This window comes from Vidua chalybeata, chromosome 23, assembly GCF_026979565.1.
Source record: "Vidua chalybeata isolate OUT-0048 chromosome 23, bVidCha1 merged haplotype, whole genome shotgun sequence".
Lineage (NCBI taxonomy): Eukaryota > Metazoa > Chordata > Aves > Passeriformes > Viduidae > Vidua > Vidua chalybeata.
In genome coordinates, this window is record NC_071552.1 from 1,726,356 (window position 1) to 1,749,599 (window position 23,244).

The following is a 23,244-nucleotide window of genomic DNA, read 5'->3' on the forward strand; positions in this document are numbered from 1 at the left end:
CTGTCGGTCCTTGTCCCGCTGTCGGTCCCTGTCGCGGTCCCTGTCCGTCTGTCGGTCCCGGTCCCGGTGTCGGTCCCTGTCGCGGTCCCTATCGCTGTCCCTGTCCGTCTGTCGGTCCCTGTCCGTCTGTCGGTCCCGGTCCGTCTGTCGGTCCCTGTCCGTCTGTTGGTCCCGGTCCGTCTGTCGGTCCCCGTCCCGGTCCGTCTGTCGGTCCCTGTCCGTCTGTCGGTCCCGGTCCGTCTATCGGTCCCGGTCCGTCTGTCGGTCCCTGTCCGTCTGTCGTTCCCGGTCCATCTGTCGTTCCCGGTCTGTCTGTCGGTCCCCGTCCCGGTCCGTCTGTCGTTCCCGGTCCGTCTGTCGGTCCCCGTCCCGCTCCCTGTCGCGCTCCCGCCGCCGCAGGGAGCTCGCTGCCCACACCCGTGATGGCGGCGGCGGCTTCGGCCGCGCTGCCGCAGCTGCTCGGGCCCGGCCGCGGCGGCCGGCGGGCCCCGCCTGCCCGTACCCGGCATGGCCGCCAAGGGGGCCCGGCAGCGGCCGCGGGCGGGCGGCGGGGACGCGGCGGGGCGGCGGCCCGAGCCCGCGGGCAGCGAGGAGCCGCGGAACGAGTGCGTGCCGCCGGGGACGGAGCGGGGCCTGCTGAGGCCACCGGGGCTGCTGAGGCCACCGGGGCTGCTGGGGCTACCGGGGCTGCTGGGGCCACCGGGGCTGCTGAGGCTGCTGAGGCCACCGGGGCTGCTGGGGCTACCGGGGCTGCTGGGGCCACCGGGGCTGCTGAGGCTGCTGAGGCCACCGGGGCCACCGGGGCTGCTGAGGCTGCTGAGGCCACCGGGGCTACCGGGGCTGCTAGAGCTGCTGAGGCCACCGGGGCTGCTAGAGCTGCTGAGGCCACTGAGGCTGCCAGGGCTACCGGGGCTACTGAGGCTGCTGAGGCCACCGGGGCTACCGGGGCTACCGGTGCCGGGGTTTACTCGCCAGTCCGTGCTGTGGGGACGGTGCCGGAGCATCCCCCGGCCCGGCTGCTTTGGGATGCTGCCTTGTGAGGGGACTGGCATCCCTCCTAATGCCACACTCAGCCCTTTGCTCACCGTCACCTTGTGAGCCTTGGATCTCCTTGCTGAGATATTTGTAATTTTGTTTTATTTTTTTTTTTTTTTTTTTCTCCTCCCACCCCTTTTGGATTAGATCATCCGGGAGCAAAGCAGGGCACGTCTGGGCCCCTGAAGGATCAACAGCTTTCAAGTGTCTCATCTCGGCCAGGTTCTGTGCGGCTCTGCTGAGCAACATCTCGGATTGTGACGAGACCTTTAACTACTGGGAGCCGGTGAGTCCCTCCTGCCCTCGGGATTGGCAGTTTGTACTCGGCCTGTGCAAATACCCCTTTATTTAGGACCTTGTGCTCTCTGTTTCCGTTTCCACTTGGCTTGTGCAAATGCAGATTTATTCAGAACCTTGTGCTGATCCCTCTGTTTCAATGAGAAATATTTTGCTCTGGGATTCAGAGGCGGGGAGTGGAAAACTCTCTGCTTGGTGTGCTACATGTTTATTTATTTGATCTCTGTTGCAGACACACTACCTCATTTATGGGAAGGGGTTTCAGACGTGGGAGTACTCTCCAGCCTACGCCATCCGCTCCTATGCTTACCTGTGGCTCCATGCCTTGCCAGCCTGGTTCCATGCCAGGGTTCTGCAAACCAACAAGGTAAATTTTGTGTGTGGAAGCTGCTTTTGAGAGGAAGAAATGTACATTTAGTGTGTGGGAAACAGCTGTCCTGTTTGGTGTTGAAATTGACTTCATGTTTATAAAACACTGGTTTGTTGACAAACTTTGACCTCCCTGTAAGGATTTCCCAGGGTTTGTGCGTTTCCCCTGATGCTTTAGAAGCCCATTTTGTGTCCTGTGCCTCATGCAGATTCTGTCTGTGTCTGCTAGGTTCTCATCTTCTATTTCCTGCGATGCTTCCTGGCCTTCCTGAGCTGCGTTTGTGAGCTCTACTTCTACAAGTGAGTGTCAGAGTGTCTGCAGGGGATGTGTGGGAGCAGTGTCAGTGCCATGGACAGTTCCTGCCACTGGAAATAGGCTTTGAGGCTCGTGTGTAGATGAGAAAATACGTGTTCTCCTGAGATGAGATGTTGGTCAGAACACCACAATTAGGACACAACTGCACTCCCAGATCTCCCACCCACACCTCTACTCCAGCATTTTGTTGACTCCACTCGTTTTCTCGCTGCTGGCAGCAAGCAGGGTGGGAGTGCTGCAGGCTGAGGAGAGTCTGGTGCTGTGTTTGCTTATCACAGTGAATTTGATGTTACACACTGATTGCTGCTGTCTGTAATCTCTCTGCCAGTGCTGTTTACAGCCACTAAAATCAGTAGCCCTAACATGCAATTATCTTGTGTACATTGGATTTTTATTTTTACCTGCTGCCTCTTGATTCCTGATTTTCCAGCCACTACCTTGCATGAGTTTTTTGTTTGTCAGTACTGTGGCTTTTTTGCACGATGGGGTTTTTGTGAAGGGTGAGGATCACAGAGGGATGGGTGTGTGCAGCAGTGCAGCCACAAGCTCCTGAGATTTGCACAAGCACAGCTGGGAGAAGCCAGGCCCCATCCAGAGTTTTGCACTGGTGTAACTCAGGGTCTGAAATCCCAAGGCAGAGGCAGAGCTGAGTGTTGGGAATCCCCCAGCTCAGAGCTCTCAGGCTGCTCCATGGGTTGGTTGTGGCTCTGCATGCCTTGGTGCTGCTGATTCTTGCCCTGAGGCTATTTTGTGGTACCTGTTTCTCTGCTGCTTCCCCAGGGCTGTGTGCAAGAAGTTTGGGCTGCACGTGAGCAGGCTGATGTTGGCCTTCCTAGTGCTCAGCACGGGGATGTTCTGTGCTTCTTCAGGTGAGTTGGCTTGGCACTGGCACTAACAAAGACAGGTCCAGAGAGAGAAGAAAATCCCATCTCCGGGGTGCTCTTTGTTGTATTCTCGTGACAGAATAAGCGTCGATTCAAATTTTGGTCTCCGTGTTACAATTCCCAGGCCTGTTTCTGTTGCTGCCTCCTGTTTTTAATAATGCTGTGCCTTTTAAACAGCCTCTTGGCCTGCTTTCCTTGACCTCTTTTGTTCTAAGGAAGGAGGCTGACACTTTGGCACTTTGCCTGTGCGTGCTGTCCCCTCTGGCTGGCTGTACCTGTTTTCCCAGCCGCTGTAAGACTTCTGTAAAACACTTGCTGCAGGTGTCGGGTGAAGTGTGGGGAAGCTGCTCTGACCTTTAATCCCTTTGTGTTGCAGCTTTCCTGCCCAGCAGTTTCTGCATGTACACCACGGTGGTGGCCATGACAGGCTGGTACATGGACAGGACCTCGGTGGCAGTGCTGGGGGTGGCTGCTGGAGCCCTGCTGGGCTGGCCCTTCAGCGCAGCTCTGGGGTAAGGAGCAGTTCCTGCCCTTTGGCAGGTGCTTTTCACCTGGCTGGGGAGAACCAGCAGGCACTGAGCTGCCAGCTTAGCCCAGGATCATTGCTACAGGCTTCCTGGCTTTTGAACAACTTAGGTTGGGCAGATTTCGTGGCATTAATAGCAGTAAAACCTGAGCTGGATGATGAATCTGGAATAGAAGCAGAGGCCAGTGAAATGGTGGCTCTGTCTCTTGCTTTGGAGGGGCAGCAGAACCTGCAGTGGGGCTCTCAAAGCCTCCAGCTGACAGCTGGTCTCTCTTTCAGGCTTCCTATTGCCTTTGACTTGTTGATCCTGAAGAAGAGGTGGAAAAGTTTCCTGAACTGGTGTGTGGTGTCCTTGATCCTGTTTTTGGTGAGTGCCTGCAACAACACAGAGAGGGAATGGATGGCAATAGAAGGGATGAGTTCCTTTAGGAAAATCAGCTGGAGCTGCTGGCACTTTAACTAAAATCTGCTTTCTTCCAGGTGCCCTTGGTGGTGGTGGACAGCTATTACTATGGGAAGCTGGTGGTGGCACCTCTCAACATCGTTTTGTACAACGTCTTCACCCCCCACGGCCCTGATCTCTACGGTGAGTTTGGGATAACAAGCCAGGGAGGCAGCCCGAGCTTTTCTGGCTACCCTGGCCCTTGATTGGCGGTGTTTTTTCTGCCGTGCCCGAAAGCAAAAGCAGCCTGCCAGCTCCAAGGGCTGCAGCTGCTGCTTCTGGACACGGGATGTCTCTGTCGAGCTGGCAATGCGCTCCCGGCTCCTCCGGGCTGGGAGTTGTGCTGCTTTTGTTCACTTCCCACTCCTGTGGAGCTGCCAGGAGGTGTCTCACTGTCTGTGCACAAGTGGCCTGTGTGTGTTTGTCAGCTTGAATCTTGTTCCTGGCTGCTGCTCCTCACAGTCAGGCTGCAGAACTTCGGGAAAGTGAGGAATGGTGCAGAATCCATGCTTCTTTCTGTCCATATCCTGCACTTCTAGAGCTGGAAATTAATTTCTAGCAGGGCTTCAGGAGGGCTGGCAGAGAGCAGAGGATCCCTGCACCATCTCTGTGCCCTGTCTGAGGCCAGAGGACAGTTCCAGGAGGGCTCAGCAGTGGTGAGCAGCAGCAAGGCTTTCTCTGGCAGCTGGCAGTGCTGCTTGGCTGTTCTGGGGCTGTTTTGGGTGGTGCTGAGTGGTGATTTGTCACTTGTGCCGTGGCACAGCAGGACAGCAGCTGCTCTGCCACGGCTCTTGGCCTCTGCAGGAAGGCTCTGAAGTGTGGGGCTGGGAGTTTTGTGTAAGTAAACTCCATGCTCTGTCTCTGATAGCTTTTGGCAGGGCCTTGTGCCTGACCTTTTCCACACTGGTGCATGAGTTGTTTCCAGAAGCCTCCAGGGACCAATCTGTCCTGAAGAGTTTTATTCACAGTGACATTCATACAACATCCTCGGGCTAGTAAAAGAGCCTGCCTGGAATTGCTCTTTAATGCAGTGTGGCCAGGACAACGCTGTGTGTTTAGAGAGCTTCAAAACACTGGGGAAAAATAACACTGCCCGGGGAGATGAAAGGCTGGCCAATCCCTCTTGGCTTTGGAAGCTGGGATTTCCCAACGTTCACATGATGGGGGCAGAGTCACCAGCCCAGATCATCTCCAGTGTAAGCACTGCAGTATTTTTGAGACAAGGTTCAATTAATTGTTTTTCTTCTGTCTTTAGCAATATGCTCCCTCTACATAAATATTGTCTGTGCAGTTAATATTTCCCTGGAGTGATTAGGTTTCTACAGCCAAGGGAAAAGAGCTGCCAAGAGTCTATCCCTGATTCTGAGGCTTTGGGGTGTTTTTGTGTATTATATTCTAAGAAGTCATAATTTGTGACCCAAGTTTTGTCCCACTTTGGGAAGCTTTAGTCAGCTTGGGTGGAACGTGCTGGAGCTGTTCATGTGACACCTTTCTCTGTGGAGCCCTGCTCCTTGAACAGAGTGAGAATAAAGGGAGTGCAGCGAGCAGGCTGTTCATTGTAGCAGCACTGAATCAGAATGAGGGCTGTGACTCATGACCAAATTATTGCAGCTTAGTCACTGCGTGCCAGCTGCAGTTCCTGCACTCAGGCTTCAGCCCAGGGTGGGGCTCCTTGTCTTGAACCTCTTCTACAGCTGCCCTGCTCTGGCCTGAGCTGCCCTCACCATTCCTGTGGCCAAGGTGCAGCGTGGCTAAATTTGATTCACTCCTGAGTTTTGAGTTCTGGAATTGCTCCCGGGGCCATTCCCAGACCTCAGAGCTCAAAGCATTTTCTCACTGGGGGTCTGACAGTGCTTCCAGCTGTTTTCCCCATGGAACCCCCATGTCAGGAGCTGCCTGGGTGTTCCTTTCCCCCTGCTTTCACCACTCTGTCTCCTGTATCCCACACCTGCCCAGCTCTGGGGATGTGGATCCTTGCAGGATTCTCCATCTCCTCTCCTGCTCTGCAAGCATATTCCCATTACCCTGAGCATGGAGAGTTCTCAGTGTCCCTCCCTGCTTCAGAGATGATGTTCTGGGCCAGGACTTCTCACATGCAGTGAGGTCGTTCCTTTTTGAGGCTGCAGTTCTGTCTCAGTTCACCTTGAGCCATGAGAATAACAGGAATAAAAACCCTTTTGCCCTGGGAGGCTTTGAGCCTGAGTGCCTCTGAGTGGCTGCGTCACCAGTGAGCCAGCCTGGTGCTCTTTGCCTGCTGTGCACTGTTCTCTTCTCCTTTTTTCCCCTTTTTGTTTTTTTTTTTTAGCCTCTCACAGAGAAGAAAATCCCTTATTGGAGAAGGAGGGAGGCTCCAGTGCTTGGGTTTTTTTGGGCAATTCAGTCACACTGCAAAAAAATGTGAGCAAGCAGGCTTTTTTTTTTTTTTTTTTTTTATTGTGAAAGCTGTGCTTCAGAGCAGCTGATCTGTTTATTAGCAGTGTTATCTGGGCTGTATTTGGATTGTGGAGGAGTTGTGTTTCAGAAAGTGTCCTTCACTCCTGACTCCCAGGCTGCCAAATCTGAAACCAGAGCAGAGAGAGGTGAATTCAGGGTGGATTCCCTTTGCTTGCCATCACAGCCGGAAAGGTGACAGGATGGTCCCTGGACTTACCCTTCAAAGATTAAAACTTATTTATATAATTGCTGTTTGCTCTCAGTGCTAATAACTCAGAGTTTCCTCTATAAACCCAAGCTGCTTGGCCAAGCAGTGACTCCAGTGCCATGTTTGTGCCATTCCCAGTGCAGCTTCTCCCCTTTTTTTTAGCTGCAGGAGCTGCAGAGCTTTCGGGTTTTCCTTGCTGCTATTCAGTTGTCTGATTAATTTCAACACGGACCCAATGTAAGTGGCTCTGATTGCAGGAAATTGCTGTGGCATGTGACACATGTCACAACAGTGCAGTGATTAAAGCCCCCGCGTGTCATTTACTGGCTGATTGAGCTAATCACACTGAGAGAGTGGGAAATGTGTGGAGGGGAACTGGCATTCCTCATTGTTAAGGGCTTTAAGCATCCTGAATTAAGAGTCTAAATAAATGACAGTTGGACTGGAGTTTCTTTCAGTTTACATCTTCCAGAGCTTGCAGCCAGTTCCCAAGTGTGGAGGCAGAGCTGCCTGGCTCCTGTTTGTGTCAGAAGAGGCTGAATTTGGGACATTTAAACAGTGCTGAGTCTAAGGAGGGACCAAAACCAGCATTTTGTGGCAGTCTTCGTTGGGGTGAAGTGAGAATACAAGCTCCTTTCCTTCTTAATCCTTTTTGGTACATTTTCTGTTCCTGCCAGCCCAGAATGAACATCCTCACTCCAGAATTACATGACATTGTGTGGTTTTGTGTTACTCCTCTGCAGTTAGAAAGAAATAATGAATTTGGGGGTCAAGTTTTCCAGTTTTACAAGTTTCCACCTCTCCTTCCTTGCTGTCCTTCTGAATGCAAGGGTGAGCTCTGTGTCACAGCGTTCTCCTGGCTGTTGGAGTGCTCTGGGATTCATGGGCAGCAAATGTAATACTGACTATTTTTCACCCCCAGTGAAAAAATAAGGAGAAAAATAATTTCTGAGCAGGAAGACAATGAAGTTTCTTGGGCAGGTGTGGGTGTGAGATACTCTGGTGGGCTGTGTCAGGCAAAGAAGGACCAAAGCTGCTGTTCCATCCATCCATGCTTGTGTTTCAAACCTCTTTTTTTCCTTTTTTTCTCACCCTTTAGGTACAGAACCCTGGTACTTCTATTTCATCAATGGCTTTCTGAATTTCAATGTGGTTTTTGTGCTGGCCCTGCTCGTGCTGCCTCTGACCTGTCTGATGGAGTGTCTGCTGCAGAAATTCCGTGGTGAGTGCAGGGCAGCTGGCAGAGTCTGCCTGCCAAAGAGCAGCTTTTCTTTCCTGGAAGTGGAACTGGGAGCAGGGAAAGCCTTTGGAGCACCAGGAAAGTTCCTGGAGCTCATTAGAATTCAGTATTGCTCCTTGCCTCCACCTCAAGAGGAAAAATGTGTTAAAAAAAGCAAGTCTGACAAGGTGTGTGGTTCCTAAGCTTCATTGGGACGTTTAATGCATTGGGAATGGCCCAGTCAGTAATCCTAAAGGGGGAAGAAGCTGTACCTGGTGTTGTTCCCCCCTTGTCTGCAGCTGGAAAGGGGTAGAGACCTTTTGGCATTGAAGCTGGTCTCTTCTGGGCACTGTGGATTTTTTCAGCTGCCAGGACTGAGCCCTGCCAGGCTCCCCATGCTCTGGGAAGTGTCCCCGTGGGTGTGGATATACTGAGAGTTAAAAAAAAAAAAAAATTAAAAAAGAGGAACCAGAATATTCCCTACTTCACACTGGGCTTTTTCTTGAATAAAATGACATCAGTTTGAACACATGACACTTGTAAGTGACTCCGGAGGGGAAGTGTAAATTCTCCTCTGCTGTTTTCCCAAGGAAAATTCATCAGGATTCTGCAGCAGCCTCCAGATTCATCAGTCCAGTCAGTGCTTTGCTCTCTCTCTGTTTTTTTTTTTGTACTCCCACAAACAGTAACACAATCCTCGATGAAAATGTATGTTAGGGGGTGTTTGCTTGTATCTGTTCCTTGGCTGTGAGTGACAAACTCTCAGACAGCAGTAAAAGCTCAGTAGGAGCTCTGTAAATGCAAGATTTCCTGCTGTTCACTTGGTGTTCTTGTACTTAACAGCAGGAGCGACTCTGCCAAGTGCTTTGTTCCTATTGTCTGTGAAATGCCATTGGCTTAATTGCCTAACTCTGCTGTTGGGAGTAGCGAGGGGGTAGGAAAGGGACTGAAAATTGTCAGGCAGTGTAGAGCCCTCCTCAGTGTGACCGAAATTCAGGGTAATTGTTGTTATTTTTGAATCGCTTATTTCCTCTGTTAAGCAGAAGGTGCCTGAGAGACCTCTCCTGGTGTTATTTTTGTAACGAGGCAATGAAGGTTGGGCAAACTTCAGGCTCTAAACAACCTTTTGGGAGGGGAAGGGGAGCTCCTGAGGAGGCCCTTTCTGATCTTTGTGTGTACAGTGCCCTGCAGGAAACCCAGCACTCCTGTCTGCCTCTTCAGACCTGGCAGTTCCTGATGGCTTTTGTGTCTTGGTGGATCCACTGACACTCATTTTCTGCTTTTGCTCTTCCTAAGGCCGTTGGAATTGTCAGTATTGTAGGAACCTGCAAAAAAATCCTCTGAGGAAAATGCCCTGCTGGCTGTTTGGGTGTGTTACCTGGGTTTTAGGAACAGGGGTGCTCAGAGCAGGGCGTGTTTGGGGCTCCAGAGTGGGCTCTGGGTGTGAGAGGGGATTGTGCAAGAGAAGGAGTTCTTGCATTACTCCTTTGCTGAGGTTTTGTTTCTTCCAGTTCAGAATCTGGGCCGTCCCTACTGGCTGACCCTGGCTCCCATGTACATCTGGATCCTGATTTTCTTCAGCCAGCCCCACAAAGAAGAGAGATTTCTCTTCCCCATTTATCCCCTCATCTGTCTCTCTGGTGCTGTGGCTCTCTCTGCTCTTCAGGTAAATTCTAGTAAATTTTAGTAAATCTCTCTGCTCTTCAGGTAAATTCTAAATTTTAATAAATAGCTGAGAATATTTTCCCAGCCATTATTTCATGACTTTGAGCTGTTCTCCAGTCCTAAGTGGCAATTCCTGGAGTTGTGATGCTGTAGTGCCAACACCACCCAAAACCCAAGGGATTCCCTGAGGGTTCAGGAACCTGCTGATGGAATTGTGCTTCCTTGGCTGCTCAGCTTTAAGGGCAGGAATGTGGGTGTGTAGGAAATGCATTTTGATGTGTTTCAGAAGGAATCCCTCACTGGGTTGAAAAAAAAGGCAAAGGGATCTTGTTTAAATGTTGGGAATTGCATCAAACATTTGGAAGAGCCAAAAACTGGATGTTTAGTAAACATCACTTGAAACACTTCACAGAGCAAAGCACTAATACAGACTGATATAAACCTTCCCAAAGCTCAGAGTTATTCATCTCCTGCTGTTAAAAAGGCTCAGGAATGCAGCCAGGAGTTCCTGCTGGAGCCTGTTCCAGCTGTTTGGCCTCATCCTGCTGTTCCTCCTCTGTCCTGCTGTGCAGCACTGCTGGAATTCCTGCCCGCCCCTCCATCCCTCATCCTTCCCTGGCTCAGATGCTCTTCTCTCTCTGCATCTCCATTCATTCCCACATGAGTTCCAGTCCTTGCCTTCACACAGGATCCAGCTTGGAATGTCACCAATTTTCTGGCTCTGACTGAGAATTCCTCTGTGCTCTCAGAACATCACAGAGCAACGTTAATTTATTTTTATTGTAAATATGGCTTTAGGAAAGTTTTGTGTACATCTCTTGCATATTTTGCCACTGTTTGATGACATTTTGCCCAGTATGGAGCATCCAGCTGAGAATCTGGAACTGATTGCCCACCAGCAGGACAAGCTTGTCACTCTCCCCCTCCAAACTATGTGGATGTTATGAGAAAAATGCAAACAGGACAAGAGAAACAGAAACCAGCTGAGAGAAGGGAGTGAATAACCACTCCTGCAGCACAGGAGGGAGGGACCAAGCCAAGGACTGGATGTATTTCCTCCTGGCTATTCCCAGAAAGACTTTTTAATTGAAAAAAAAACCCAAACCTAAAGGACTTTTCTTTTATCAATTTTTCTTTTTATCATTTTTTCTTTTATCAATTTTTCTTTTTATCAGTTTTTCTTTTATGAGTTTTTCTTTTATCAGTTGCAGAGTGACTTCTGTTTAAAGCTGGCTGCAGGATGTGCTCTGTGGTGTTTTACCCACTTCAAAGCTGTGGTTTGTGCAGGCAGGGTAAACAACCAGAGGTCACTCTGGAAATCTGGGTCATGGAGCTTGTGTTAGGCAGGAATTCAGTCCAGCATGGAAAATCAGGTGAGTCTGTGCAGGGAACTTCTGCAGAGCTGTGTGATTCACCTGGGAGCAACCAGGCTGGAGCCCTTGAGAGAGCACTTCAGGTCCAGAGACCTTCCTAGGGAAAAGAGCTGAACTACCCCAAATTATCACTCAAATACAACTAAACCCTATGAGTTTCTGTGCATTTTGATGGCTCTGAATTTAAAAAGCCCAGAGATCTGGTGGGGGATGCACTGTTGTAAGAACTTTATGAAAAATGAGAATTTTTCTGAATGGCTGGTGCCCTTGAGAGAGCACTTCAGGTCCAGAGGCCTTCCTAGGGAAAAAGAGCTGAACTACCCCAAATTATCACTTAAATATGACTAAACCCTATGAGTTTCTGAGTTTCCTGACAGCAGTGTGACTTCACATTCATGGCTGTGCATTCTCTTTCACTAGCTGCATCCTAAAAGCAATGACTGATCTGTCAAACGTAGGCTGTGCAATACAGAGACAAAGAATTATATTCTGTAGGTGTAATATGTTTAGTGTTTTACCTGGGACATTATGAGCAACAGTCCCTTTAACAGGACTATGTAAGTAAAGAAAATCACAGACCTGATGGTGAGCAGGGGCTCTGAATTTAAAAAGCCCAGAGATCTGGTGGGGGATGCACTGTTGTAAGAGCTTTATGAAAAATGAGAATTTTGCTGAATGGCTGGAGCCCTTGAGAGAGCACTTCAGGTCCAGTGGCCTTCCTAGGGAAAAAGAGCTGAAATGCCCCAAATTATCACTTAAATATGACTAAACCCTATGAGTTTCTGTGCATTTTGATGGCTCTGAATTTAAAAAGCCCAGAGATCTGGTGGGGGATGCACTGTTGTAAGAGCTTTATGAAAAATGAGAATTTTGCTGAACGGGTCAGTGCTGTAAGAGCTTTATGAAAAATGAGAATTTTGCTGAACGGGTCAGAGTTGGAGTAACTTCATATTGTCTCTTTTTTTTTTTTTTTTTTAATCTCTTCCCTGAGAAATGTTACCACTTCATCTTCCAGCGCTACCGCCTGGAGCACTACACAGTGTCCTCCAACTGGCTGGCCCTGGGGACTGTCTTCCTCTTTGGCCTTTTGTCACTGTCACGCTCTGTTGCCTTATTCAAAGGTTGGTATTTCAGATTTGCCCTCTGCTCTCCTGGCTCGTGGGCTCAGGGCCTGCAGAAGTTGTGCTGTACAAATCAGGGGCCTCGAGAAGTTTGGGTGTTGTTGTCGCAGGGGAAGGAATAAGTTCTGATGGTCACCATGAATTAATAATTAATTATACATTCGTTCATAGATCTGTATGAATGGATCACCAGAATTGCATCACTTAAAAATCCTCTTCACCTTCCACCAGTAAACTCCACTGATCTAAAACCTGACGGGTATTAAAGCAGATACTGCAGCTCTCAAATAGATAATCCCACTTGGAAAAGCACTTTCCTGTGTAAAACTTGAAAAACTTTAGGGAGGTGGTGGAGTCACCATCTCTGGATGTGTTTAAAAAAAGACTGGACGTGGCACTTGGTGCTGTGGTCTGGTTGAGGTGTTAAGGCATAGGTTGGACTCGATGATCTTGGAGGTCTCTTCCAACCTCATTATTCTGTGATTCTGTGATTCTGTAATTAGGTGCATGAGTCCTTGATGGAGATGGATTGGACATTCCTGGAATCAGAGCCTTCCCACCTCATCAGTATTTCTGGGGGTTTTGGTGGCCATTGACAGCCAGGACAGGGAAATGTGAATAAATTTGGTAGGGACACCAAGGGTAGGAGGGGAAGCTTTGAATCCAGCCACTTCTTAGCACAGACCAGTTCATTTATTCAGTGAGTTACCAGTTAAAAATTTATACATGAAACAAATTTCTGTAGGCTTTCATTAAATACCCCTCTTTACTTTAACCTTAACGATGATGTTCTGCCTCCCACAGGCTACCACGGGCCCCTGGACCTGTACCCGGAATTCCACAGGATTGCCACTGACCCCAGCATCCACACGGTGCCAGAGGGGAGGCCAGTCAATGTCTGTGTGGGCAAGGAGTGGCACAGGTTCCCCAGCAGCTTCCTCCTGCCAGACAAGTGAGTCTGAGCTTCCACGGGTGTTGCCCTGATTTTAAAAAAGTGTTAAGTTTTCTTTTACAGTTCTTTTAAATCTCATAAAACTCCTTCAGCCTTCTGATCTGTTTCCATATTTCTAGTGGAGTTGTCACGCATTGTTCATGTAAATAATGATTGTTTTGCATTCTTCCTTGTGGGAGGAGAGAATTGATGGACTGTTGGTTTGACCAGTGTGGTTGGAGAGGTGGCAATTCCATCCTCCAATCCTCGGTCACCTCTGGAATTCTAGAAGTACCAGATGCTCAAATAAAACACTCTCTTTTTTAGCCTTTGAACTGACCAAGCGTTGTGTGCTTACTTCGTGTCCAATAACAGCACATGGCAGAGGTGCAATTAGGTGAGATGGATAACGAGGGGCACAGTAATGAGGGGCAGAATAATGGGGAACCCTCAGGAGCTCGGATCTCTGTTGTCACCAGCAGTGCAATAAACAGTGTTAAAGTGTGCAGATAAAGGATTCTGAAGGCTTTTCATCAGCACACTTGTTGCTATTGGACACAAAATGAATGCACAGAAGCTTGGTAAGTTTAAAAGAGAAAAAGAAGAGCTAATTTTATCTTTGATTTCACAATATATAGAATTCCAAAGGTGACCATGGATTGGAGGATGGAATTGCCACCTCTCCAACCACACTGGTCAAACCAACAGTCCATCCATTCTCTCCTCCCACAAAGAAGAATGCAAAACAATCATTATTTACATGAACAGTGCGTGACAACTCCACTAGAAATATGGAAACATCAGAAGGCATGGAAAACTTTTAAAAGAACTTTAAAACTTCCAAAAGAACTATAAAATAAAACTTTTAAAAATCAGGGTAACACATGCTGGCCACAAGTTCCTGGGAATCTCTGGTGCAGCTGGGAATGATGTCCTTGGGTCTGGTTTTGGTGCTCTCCACACAAAGTGTTTTCCCTGCTCCCTGCAGCTGGCAGCTCCAGTTCATCCTGTCGGAATTCCGGGGCCAGCTGCCCAAACCCTTTGCCAAGGGGCCCATGGCCACAAGGAGCATTCCCACGGACATGAACGACCAGAACAAGGAGGAGCCCTCTCGATATGTAAGGATTTATTCTGCTTCCTTTCCCTTGCCTCGCTGGGTAATTTCAATTAATGCAATGCCTCGGAGTGGATCTCCCCATTTCTGTTTCCCGGGAGTTCCAAAAATGGTCCCTCTGCAGCACTTGGAAATCTCCCCATTCTTGTGAGTGGCTTCTGTTTGCCTTTCATCTGCCAGTTTGAAGACATAATGGTAATAAAAGAAGCAGCAGAAGTAAGAACTCCTAATTATTGCAGTTTTGGGTTTAGTGTAGTGTGTTAATGTGATCACAGGAATGAGTAATTTGAAGTCCCCCACAGAAAATATTTGTCACTGAGCAGGAACTGAAATTTTCCTCTTTTATTTCTTCTTAAATATAAAACTATTCATCATCTTTTCAACTGAGGAGGAGGAACTTAATTTGGAACTTAATTGCATTAGTGGGAATCAGCTTAGATAATGTATATTGATATTACTGATTTATTTCCTGGTTGAACTAAACAAAACCAGTGCTCACATAGGAATGCCTTAAAATTATTCCTAGCTAGCATGTTTAGGTTCAATCTTGGCAGTCTTCTGGGTTAAAACTCTTTATTTCCAGGCTCATTATGCAGTTACTGGAAATGGGAAGGAGGCGTGTTCCCACCTGAGAGGAGCTGTCTGCTGCAGTGCATTTAATTTATGAAATCTTTAACTGGGGCTTATTTTTAGCACAGACAGCTGGCTCCTACAGCCTGTGACTAATAGAGCAAAACACACTTTTGTTTCATGCTTGCTCCTTAATGTCACCCTACAACTTCGTTATTTCTCATGCAAGCTCAAGGGCCTAGCACTTCAGAAATTAAACAGGGGCTTAAAATTCTTATTTTTGACCTGCTAATTACACCGAGAGATCAAGATCTTTCCCCAGATTTAGTGAGTATATTCAGATTTTTAAAAAGCAGAAGAAATAATTAGCAAGGACTGGACAGGACTGTGAGAGGGGATAAATCTAAATAGCACGAGGCTGTTGGTCATTTAAAGGGGAGAAAACAAATGGTTCAGGAGGATTATGTGAGCCATGGATGAAACCCAATTATTGGCTGTAGATCTCACTGTTTCAGGTGTGAGTAGCTATTACTGCTCTGCTTGGAAATGGAAGAGGGAACCTCAGTGTTCCTGTTGCTATGAGACACTGGGGAAAGAGTGATTTGATCTGGTTTTGCAATCTCTCTTTCCTTGATCACATTGAGCTGCACTTACCTGGCACTTGCCCGGCTGGGGAGGTGCATTTGTCTCTGAAAGTGCTAAGAAAGAGCTAAGGAATATTATTTCTTCCCAAGACACATCCAAGCAGGACCAGCAGATCAGGCCTGAAAGCTGTTAACAGCAGCTGCCTCCAGAGAAAGGGGATTTTAAGCACTTTCTTTTCACTTCTGACACCCTCCAGACCCCATGGCAGCAGATGTGCCCTTAGCTCCAGCTCTGGGCTGTTCCCACTCCTGTCAGTCAGGATGGGACCCAATTTAGCTCCCCTCCACCTGGCAGAGCAGTGGTATCAAATAAAGAAAGAGTGGGAGGAGGAAAAGGAAAGGGGAACAGAAGAGGAGAGGATGTAATTTAGAAATCCCTTGCAGCTTTGTTCACTAAGACTCATTCCTTTCTTTCATTTCAAGGTCTGTGCATCACCCAAGTCTTGTGTAAATCCCAAAATCAATGCAGAGGTGCCGTGTTTGCCCTCAGAGCAGGAGGAATATCATGCTTGGCTTCACTAACATGTGAAGATGCTAGGGAAACATGGCTTGCACCTGGGGTTTGGAGTCCCAGCCCTTTTAGGGCAGCATTTAGGATGAGACAAGTGAGGTCCTTGAGGCAGCAACTTGTCTTTCTCTGAATGGTTCTACATCATTTCCAGAAAAACTTGGTTAGTGGTTTGGGAGTCCTTCTGCTAATGAGCCAGAGCCTCTCCCAGGGCCTGGAATGTTCCTCTCACACAGAGCAAGAAGTGGATTCAGCATCCTCAGCTGCGTTTCCTGTGGTGTGATTTCATTTGCCACTCAGTTGCGATGCCACGGAGCCATCTGCTCTCCACCTCATTAAATTGTTTTCAGCCTAAATTGTTACATTAAACCCCAAAGGTGCTTCAGAAAAGGGATCTCAAGCGTGGCCAAGGAAGTTGGCAGTAAAATTTTGTGGGAGCATGAGCTGAAGTCCCTCAAGGAAGAGTTTGAGGGAGTAAGGAAGGACAAGACATAGGATTCCCAGCAGGAAGGAGGAGGTTTCATAATGTGCTCTCCCACAAAGGTTTTGCTTGAAAACCTTCAAATTACGTTACCTGTGTCGTGCACGAAGCATTTCACCTGCTGCTGGGAATGCAGCCCTCTTTGGACTGCTGTGAACGAGCACAGGAGCAAACCCCAGTGAGCCCAGCACTGTCTATCTTCCTGCAGATTGACATCTCCAAATGCCACTACCTGGTGGACTTGGACACAGCAAGAGAGACCCCGAGGGAGCCAAGGTACTCCTCCAACAAAGAAGAGTGGGTGACCATTGCCTACAAGCCATTCCTTGACACTTCCAGGTAGGATTTGCACTTTGGAGAGGGAGGGATTTTTGCAAAAGTGGGCAGGGAGGAGAGATCCGTTGAGCAAACGCCAGCTTGAAATCCAATTCCCAGCAAAGTGGAGCCTTTGTCAAACTCCTGCTTGCAAAATTTATGACCTAAGTTGCTTTAGAGGGTGCAACTCTGTGAGGAGGGTGGTGAGAAGGAGTATTTTTATAAAGAAATAAAGAATTTCTTTATAAAGCTTCCAGCTGAAGCCATGTTTTTTGGGGTTGCTTTCCAAAGAAATGAGGTGGATGTCACCTCCTCCCAGGAGACTCCTCACTCTGTTTTGTCCCAGCCAAATTGAAGACAGGTATAAATCATCCGAGGGAATGAGCTCTGAAAAATGTTATGAAAGCTGGCAGAGAGAGGAGGCAGTCAGCAGGGCCACACCTTTATTAGGCACCAGAAGATCCATGGAAGAGATCCCTGCTGGAGTCTGTTCTGCAGAGGTTGTGCTGCTCTCTGCTCACCTTGCTGGAGTGTCTGGCCAGGAATCTCTGTGAGAGGCAGAGACTGGGATTTGCTCTCCTCCAGGCTGCCAGGGACTGGGATCAGGGTTGTCAAACTGGGAATGTTGTTCCTACATTCCTGCAAATACAGGAACCCCCCTCAGCTGTACAGGGATCTGATTTAGCCCTTCAGAGCTCTGCTCACGAAGGTGTCACCCCAGGACAGAGACTGGAAAAACCTCTGTAAGAAACAAACCCAGAGTTCAGTGCCCTCCTGTTTTCCATGAGAGACCTGATTGCTTCCTGGTGCTTGGGCCCTGCAGGGAGTGGGGCTGGGAAGAGCAGGGGGAAGGAGTGGTAATGTTTGAGCAGCTCCCAGGAGAGCTCTGGTGTTCCCAGCTTGCTGACACAAACAGCTTTCCTTGGCAAGGTCTTCCATGAACTGTATTTTCCAGGAGAACCTGCTGCTACATTTGGGCAGCACTTTGGGAAGGGGGAAGGAGGTGGACAATGAATTTTATTAGTGAGGCAATTGAGGCATCAAAGGCACTCCTTGTGCAGAGGATTTGCCCTTAAATGTGCATTTCTGCTTTAAAGAATTTGTGTGTTCTTACAGCTGCTTTATCTTGCTTGCTTTATCTTTGGAGCCCAGTTGAGGTTTCAGGTTTGCAGCTCAGTGGTTGCAGAGCAAGGGGTAAAAAAAAAAAACAAAACCCACCCAAACCCATCAAGCACCTCCCCAGCTCAGCCCAGAGTGCAGCTCTTGTGTGAAAATAAATGAAATAAATGCAATCAATGACCCCAGCAGCTCGGTTCAGTCCTGCTGCACTGGAGGCTTCTGGGGCTCGCTGCGAGTCTCCCATTGACGTCAGCAAGTGCAAATGTAAATCTCAGCTGGCTCTGATAAATGGTGCTGCTAATTGAATTAGAGAGCACTCCAAGCCACCAGCTAATTATGCTCCTCAGGAAGCTGCTTTGCCAAGGTCCATTTAATTCTATATTGGCTGAGCCTCCGAATCTGGCACAGAAAAGGGGAAATATATCACAGCTCCCCTCTGAGGAGCACATATTTTCCAGCTCTTTAGGGCTGAGCTGTCTCTTTGCTCCAAACACTTGGGTTTTTCATAAAAAAAATAAAAATTCTCAGTGCAAAATTAATGATTGGGTCACCTTGTTGGAGCGTAGCATTACCCTGCTTTGATAAGAGGCTGTCTTGTTCCCTTTAATGGTGTTTTCCTCCAGTTGTTTGCCATATTTTTGTTTTTAAAGTAGCTGAATTACTTCTGCAATGTGTGCGTTGGTACAGAATATAACCTCCAGAGGAAGTACAAACATTAAAGGGTTTTCAGAGAGCTTTGATCGTGAGCTTCTTGTGGCTAGGAGGCTCTGGGACCCGCCCAGGTGGCACTGGGACCTGCCCAGGTGGCACTGGGACCTGCCCAGGTGGCACTGGGACCTGCCCAGGTGGCTCTGGGACCTGCCCAGGTGGCACTGGGACCCACCCAGGTGGCACTGGGACCTGCCCAGCTGGCACTGGGACCTGCCCAGGTGGCTCTGGGACCTGCCCAGCTGGCACTGGGACCCACCCAGGTGGCACTGGGACCTGCCCCTGTGACTGGGACCTGCCCAGGTGGCACTGGGACCCGCCCAGGTGGCACTGGGACCAGCCCAGAGGCTCTGGGACCCGCCCCTGTGGCTCTGGGACCTGCCCACGTGGCTCTGTGGCAGAGTTCAGCTTCCTCCTGCCATTCCCTGCTCTTCTCGTGCCTCTCTCTGAGCTCTCACCAAACTCAGGTTACAAAATGCACTTTTAGGAGGGATCTCTCACCACTGCAGGTGTCCAAGTGCTGCCATTCCACCTCACTCTGGGAATTTGGGAAGGGGGACTGGAAGACCTTCACTTGGCATTTCCTTGCATCCCACAGCAGCTTCCTCTGGCACTACCAGAGTCGGTTTTGAGTTGCTTCTGGAATTCAGGCAGGAGCAGGCTGAGCTCAGGGGTCCCTGTGGTTGCAGCTGGGGTAACTGGGAGCTGCTCTGTCCTGCAGCAGTGCCTCCTTCAGAGCCCCAAACCCCTGGGAAAACAGAGCCTGCTCAGCCAGCTGGGAGCAATCCCAGCCTGGCTCCTGCTGCTGGGAGCCGAGCGCTGATGAAGGCTCCGCACACTCCGTCTCTGGGGGACAAATTTAGCAGCAAATGCAAATAGAACTTTAAATATATTCCCTGTCATCTGTCACCCAGCCCCTTCCATGTGCCATCTGCTGTCTGAGGTGGCTGAGCTGACACACAGAGGTGACAGGAGGTGAAGGTTCCCTCTCTCTGAGCTGGGAGGGGACCGTGAGGGTGCAGGAGCTGCCTGATCCCAGCTGAGCCCAGCCAGGCTGTGCAGGAGCCCCGGGAGTCCCTGGGGAGATGCAGCTCCCAGTGGCAGTTCCTGCCTTTGTTTTTCAGCTGCGTTTTTGAAAGATCTCCAGTGCAAGCAAACAAAACACAATTCGTCTTTCTGCTGAAAAAAAAAAAAACCTGCTAGGATTGGATGTCCAGGGCAGCAGAGGTGGGGGCTGAAGTGACCAGCGAGAGTGTGCCATCCCTGAGCACTCAACAATCCAAATCTGAGAGCTGCTGCTGCTGCTTTTCCAAGCTTTCTGTGACTGGGGTGACACTTGTGGCTGGCAAGGGTTGATATTTTCCCATCCAAGTGATCTTAAAGACATAAGAAGAGAAGCTGAGGAAGCAAAACTCTACCTCGGCCCCGATTTCAATGAGTTGCTCAGATTTTTGAAGCTCCACAAAGCTCAGAGCTGCTGCTGAAGGACGTTTTATTTGTCCACTTCACATTGAAACCCGGGCTGTGCCATTAGTGAGAGAATCCATTCATTCAGAATGCGCTCAGCCAGCACAGCTCCAGCAATTAGCAACCCAATCAAAGGTGCTAATTTCACCCAGACATCATTAAGCCCTCCGAGCTCCACTGGTCCAGTTTATGAAAGGCTGTGAAATGCCAGCTCCCGGCACTGGCTGGGCATGGGGTGAGTGTGGGTTTTAGAGCTGCCCAGCCCTCTGTAATTCATTATTTCACAGAAGATCGGTTCGCCAAACTTCAAAATGCCTCGAGGCTGGTTTTTGCTTCTCAGAGAGGTGTGGGGGAGAAGGCAGCCAGAAAGATGGGATGGAAGAGAGGAGATCCAGGAGGGAAACGCAGCCCTTCACCTTCACAGTGCCCCGAAGGACAGGGCTGTGTGACCCCCAAGTCCCCCTGCTTGCTGGTATCTGGGATTTCATTTCTTTCAGTAATTACAGTTCCATTCAATTTCCTTCAGTAATTTCAATAATTCACAATTATTCTCAATAATTGCCTCCCTGCCCTCTTTCCCCCTCAATCCTGCTGGGAATGGATGGTTGGGCTCTTAAACCGGTGCCAGGGAGCACCGGTGGCACCGAGGAGGAGAGAGTTGGGCACTGAAGGGCGATTTGCTTTTCCTTTCTGCTCTTCCAGGTCCTCGCGGCTGCTGCGGGCGTTCTACATCCCCCTGCTGTCGGAGCAGCACACGCGCTACGCCAACTACACCATCCTGAAATCCCGCAGGAGGCAAGCCAGGAGGAAAATGGGAGGCTAGGGACACACCTGGGCCGGGCCGAAAAAAAAAAAAAAAAACAAAACAAATCCACCCAAAGCATCTGCCGGCACTCTTGGACAGCCCCCCTGAGCCACGTGCAGCTCCCTGTGTGAAGGACGGTGCTGGGAGGATTCCCCGAGGAGCTCTGGCAGCCTCTGCTCCTCTGCCAGGCTCTGCTCTGCCTCAAGCCATTGGAAAATCCAGCAGTGGATGGGTTATCCCTGCTGCTCCCTGTGTTCCCTCTTACGCCAGAGAGGAGAAAAAAAAAAAAAAAAAAAAAAAAAAAAAAAAAAAAAAAAGGAAAATAAAACAGGTTCTGCTCCAGGCTGCAAATCTGGGAGAATCCAGCTCAAATTCTCTCTGGCTCTCCCCCACCCACCCCTCCGCTGTCCTCCGTCTTTCACCCAGGGAATTTTTTTTTTCAGGTAACAAAGCTTAGAAATTTTCCTTTTCCAAGGGGAAAAGGAGGAAAAAACACCTGACTGACAATGAACTGGAATGCACTGAGCCTCAAGGAATAAAACACCACAGAGGAACAGCCAAAGCTGCTCTGTCCAGGAGACATTTCCAGGGATAAACCTGTGCTTTTGGGAAGAAAAAAACAAACTGGGACAATTACGTGTTTAATGGGATCAGTGTTTGTGTTATCTGTGAAGCCAAGTGTTTGTTTGCTATTTATAATGATTTTTTCAAGATCCTTTGAACTCTAGACTTCAGCATCTTAAAAATTCTGGAATCATCCAGTGAGGAGAAGGATGACTCCAGTTTTTTGGTTTTTTTTTTTTTTTTTTTTTTTTTTTTTTTTTTTTTTTTTGCAGTTCTGTTTCCCAGAATAGCCAGGATGTGTTACGTGGGTCCAACATGCCTCAGAGCAGTGCTGTGCTTGTTAAATTTCCATTTTTAAACATGCAGCATCACCAGCTGGATGGAGGGAGCTGTTTTCACTCACATCCCTGGAATTCTGTGGGGATGGGATGGGATGGGATGGGATGGGATGGGATGGGATGGGATGGAGCAGAGGGAAGTTCTGCACCTGCTCCGTGCTGTGGCTGTGGTTGGGTTGGTCGGAGCAGGGGGATTGCAGAGCAGATTTGGATTTTTGGGATCCAGAAAAGCTCTGGGGATCCATGTGTTGGTTCAGGTGGTGGGTGAAGATCTCAGCAGGGTGGGAAGGCTGTGATCCAACCTGATCCTGCTGGGACAGAGCAGGAGGAGCTGGATGAGCAGCAAGGCTGGGCTGAATCATAGCATCAACCTCAGAAACAGGAGGAGGTTCTGAATCCCATTAAGGGTTTTTTAATGTTTGTGCTACAGCCAGTGCCCTGCCTGGAGCCTGGCTGGTCACACCATGGAGAATCCCATTGTGCCTCCCTCCCTGGGGCAGCACTTGGAAGCTGAGCCTAAATTCAGATTTAGGCTGGTGTCTAAGTCACCCCATCCCTGGGGAAATGCAGGTCTCACCTTCCCAAGTGGCAGCTGTGGAGCTCTGAGGTGTTCATGGCGTGCTGGCTGGGGAGGGCAGAGCTGCCACCAGGGTTCTGTGTCTGTTCATCACCTCCCCCCTGCCAGCTCTGCCCTCAGTGAAGTTCACACACAGGGCTCTCTGCTGCTGCTAAATCCAAACCAAAACTCTTGCCCTGCTTGGTGCCTCTTCCCTTGCGTTATCACCCCTGAGCTGCACTCACACAAAGCACCAGCTGCAGCAGTGACTGCAGCAGTCCCCTGTGCCAGCCCTCACCTCGTGTGTGGTGTGAGCACAGAGCAGTAAAACACCCCTTGGAAACCACTGCGGCTGCTCCACCTTTCTTTCCACTCGGATTCCTCTTCTGGAGTGGTGGTTGGGAACTGATAACTTGGCAATAATTGGGAGTTATCAACGTTTTCCAGAGGAATACAGCAGGAGTTTGTTCTGGGAGTAAACAGGGGCAGTGCTTGGAAATCCAGGGCTGTGCTTGTCCTTGCCAGCAGTGACAGCCCGGGAGAGGAGGATCATTGAGGAGGATCAGGTGCAATCCTTACTCACTTTTTTGGGCCCAAACAGGTGAGAGGGAACAGCAATTTATGAGAGAAATGGGTGGTCTGACTTGTCCATTTTCTGAAACTCAGGAGAACAAGGCAGAAGAAACCACGGGACCTTTTTATTTTCCTTTTTTCCCATCCTCAGTGTGCTGCAACCCCGTGAATTCTGCTGGGGAGGTGAATTACTGTGTGAGTGTCAAACATGACAGATCCAACAGGCTGCAAACACCTTTTCACAGAAAGGTTGAAGCTTCTTTGTGTCCCACCCAGCTGCTCTGGGCTCCTCTGGTGTCTCACAGTCCTTGTGGTGCTGGTGTAACCCTTGTCCAGCCTGGAGGGAGTGCAGAGGAATTCTGTGCTGAAATGAGCTGGCTGGAAAGGCTCTGAGCGAGGAGCAGGGTGGGGAGCTGCTCCCTGAAATCACCCAGCCTCAGAACAGCCTGTCCAGGTGCTGCCCAGCCCAGCCCTGTTCTCTCCCTTGCACAAACTCGAGGCTGTTTTGACCTTTCCTGTTTTTCATCCTCCCCTGGGAGCTGCCTGGGGAAAGCTCCAACACTTTGAGTCAGCAAGAAACAGCCCCAGGGCCTCTGGATGTGGGCTTGGTGGTGGATTCACACTGCCAGCTCCGGGTTGAGACCTGCCCGGTGGTCAAGGCAC

General features: G+C 49.4%; 1 protein-coding gene across 1 annotated transcript; it reads left to right on the forward strand.

The window, feature by feature from the left end:
* Positions 1 to 422: 422 nt before the first annotated feature.
* ALG9 (ALG9 alpha-1,2-mannosyltransferase) lies at positions 423 to 21,494 on the forward strand. The gene is given in 16 exon segments (XM_053963503.1): positions 423 to 472; positions 474 to 605; positions 1,183 to 1,321; positions 1,565 to 1,699; positions 1,931 to 2,001; positions 2,798 to 2,886; positions 3,278 to 3,413; positions 3,707 to 3,794; positions 3,908 to 4,013; positions 7,610 to 7,732; positions 9,241 to 9,395; positions 11,759 to 11,888; positions 12,693 to 12,840; positions 13,808 to 13,937; positions 16,345 to 16,475; positions 20,448 to 21,494. Coding segments are annotated over 16 exon segments (1,884 nt in total). The 3' UTR covers positions 20,569 to 21,494.
* The last annotated feature ends 1,750 nt before the right edge of the window (positions 21,495 to 23,244 follow it).